This window comes from Myxocyprinus asiaticus, chromosome 10 (genome assembly GCF_019703515.2).
Source record: "Myxocyprinus asiaticus isolate MX2 ecotype Aquarium Trade chromosome 10, UBuf_Myxa_2, whole genome shotgun sequence".
In the NCBI taxonomy this organism is placed as follows: Eukaryota; Metazoa; Chordata; class Actinopteri; order Cypriniformes; family Catostomidae; genus Myxocyprinus; species Myxocyprinus asiaticus.
Genome location: NC_059353.1, coordinates 21,394,876 through 21,396,946, shown reverse-complemented (window position 1 = coordinate 21,396,946; position 2,071 = coordinate 21,394,876). Strand labels below are relative to the sequence as shown.

General features: G+C 34.6%; 1 protein-coding gene across 1 annotated transcript; it reads left to right on the top strand.

Annotated features, from left to right (window-relative positions):
• Window positions 1-271: 271 nt before the first annotated feature.
• LOC127447464 (gamma-crystallin M2-like) lies at window positions 272-1,845 on the top strand. The gene is made up of 3 exons (XM_051709353.1): window positions 272-389; window positions 651-893; window positions 1,507-1,845. Exons 1-3 carry the CDS (start codon window positions 378-380, stop codon window positions 1,777-1,779), a joined length of 528 nt encoding a protein of 175 aa, XP_051565313.1. The 5' UTR covers window positions 272-377; the 3' UTR covers window positions 1,780-1,845.
• The last annotated feature ends 226 nt before the right edge of the window (window positions 1,846-2,071 follow it).

Sequence of the window (2,071 nt, the reverse complement as noted above, 5' to 3'; positions counted from 1 at the left end):
AACTAATGTATACAACCAGGCAAGAGTGAGTTTATATGACATACATGCCATTAAAAGATAATGATAAAAATAATATGAGTTTGTTAACTTTCCTCACAAGCCTATGTTACACCAGCATATTTGTTTCGGGATGTATTTTGGCTGTGTAGAGTGCTTTCTTGTCCCTAGAATTGCTTTATGGGCAGAAACTTCTAATATTCTCCACCAAAAGGCTTGAAATAATAACCCTTTCAGGTTGGTACCACTCACTACATCATCCAGCTGACTAAGGCCTTTTTAAACAATAGGAATTCAAATTCTTTGGGAGTCCATATAGTATAAATAAGGCAGCAGGCTGTCGTTTAAATGACAAGTTTGGAACAACCACAACTGCAAACATGCATGGAAAGGTAAGCTGAGACTAAAGGATAACCATATCCTCAACACTTATATTACTAATATTATTAAAATACATGATTTCATTGTTTGTGTTTCTGTCTTGAAATAGCATCTAATCAGCTCAAACAAAAACACTTAGCAATTCTCAGTACAGCAGTCCTAATTTTAGTATAAATGAGTATTGTGTTGGGTAATGTTTAAAATTGTACTGCTCTTCTTACTGATAATATATAGTAATTCTGTCAATATTGACCATTTTGTGTTTTTCTCAGGTCATCTTCTACGAGGACAGGAACTTCCAGGGTCGCTCTTATGAGTGCATGAGCGACTGTGCTGACATGTCCTCCTACCTGAGTCGCTGTCACTCTTGCAGAATTGAGAGCGGCTGCTTCATGATGTATGACCGTCCCAACTACATGGGAAACCAGTATTTCTTTAGGAAGGGCGAGTATGCTGATTACATGTCTATGTTTGGAATGAGTGACTGCATCAGATCCTGCCGTATGATCCCTATGGTGAGCTCCATGAACATTTTGATTTGTTTGTAATAAATTGATTCACCTTGGAAAAAGAAAAATAATGGTAACAATTAACAGAAAGGTTCCATTTGTTAACATTAGTTAACATTAACAATGAACAATAGTTTTAACAGCATTTATTAATCTTGGTTAATGTTAATTTCAGCATATAGTGATACATTTTTTAAATCAAGTTATATGTTAACATAATGCACTTTGAACTAACATGAACTAACAATGAACAATTGTATTTTTCTTAACTAAAATTAACAAAGATTAACAAAAGCTGTGCAAAATATGTTGTTCATTGTTAGCTCATGATTCCGAATGTATTAAATCATGTTAACAAATGTAACCTTATTGTAAAGTGTTACCAAAAAATAATTTATATTTATATTTACAATTTAAGTTATCTGGGTCTGGGTTTGGTTTTTAAGGCTGTTTTATGGAATAAAAAAATGGGGGGAGAATGCTTGAAAAGCACAGATGATTCTTTCAGAATGGCAATTCATGAAAAATGCTAACTTTTAAGTTTTTTTTTCACTTGATCTAAAATTGGTTATGGCCACTAAATTTACATTTAATGGACTTTTCTTTTTATACTATACAGTACAGGGGATCCTACAGAATGAGGATCTACGAGAGGGAGAACTTCATGGGCCAGATGTATGAGCTTATGGATGACTGTGACAACATCATGGACCGCTACCGCATGTCTCACTGCCAGTCCTGCCATGTGATGGATGGTCATTGGCTCATGTATGAGCAGCCCCACTACAAAGGGAGGATGCACTACTTCAGGCCTGGAGAGTACAGGAGCTTCAGCAACATGGGTGGCATGAGATTCATGAGCATGAGGCGTATCATGGATTCCTACTATTAAAAAGTTAATTGTACTAATGTCACAAAATTGGTGTTACTTTACAATAAAGCACTTTCTAACTCAAAATCCTCAAAATCCTCTTGCTTTTTTTCTATTTATCAATATGTTCTGATACACTGTATAACCTATATCTTTCACATGTAATTTGAGGGGGACAGAAAACAGAAATGGTATTAGTATATTAATACAAAGGCTAATGTTCAATTAAACAATAGTACTGATGGTCTTCCTATTGCAGTAATAACCACAGTAATTATACTGTAGATTGGTTTTTTCAGATTAAAGTTTTGCA

Coding starts and splice junctions, on each gene's coding strand:
- LOC127447464 (XM_051709353.1), top strand. Junction 894..1,506: donor CCTGCCGTATGATCCCTATG/GTGAGCTCCATG, acceptor TATACTATACAG/TACAGGGGATCCTACAGAAT.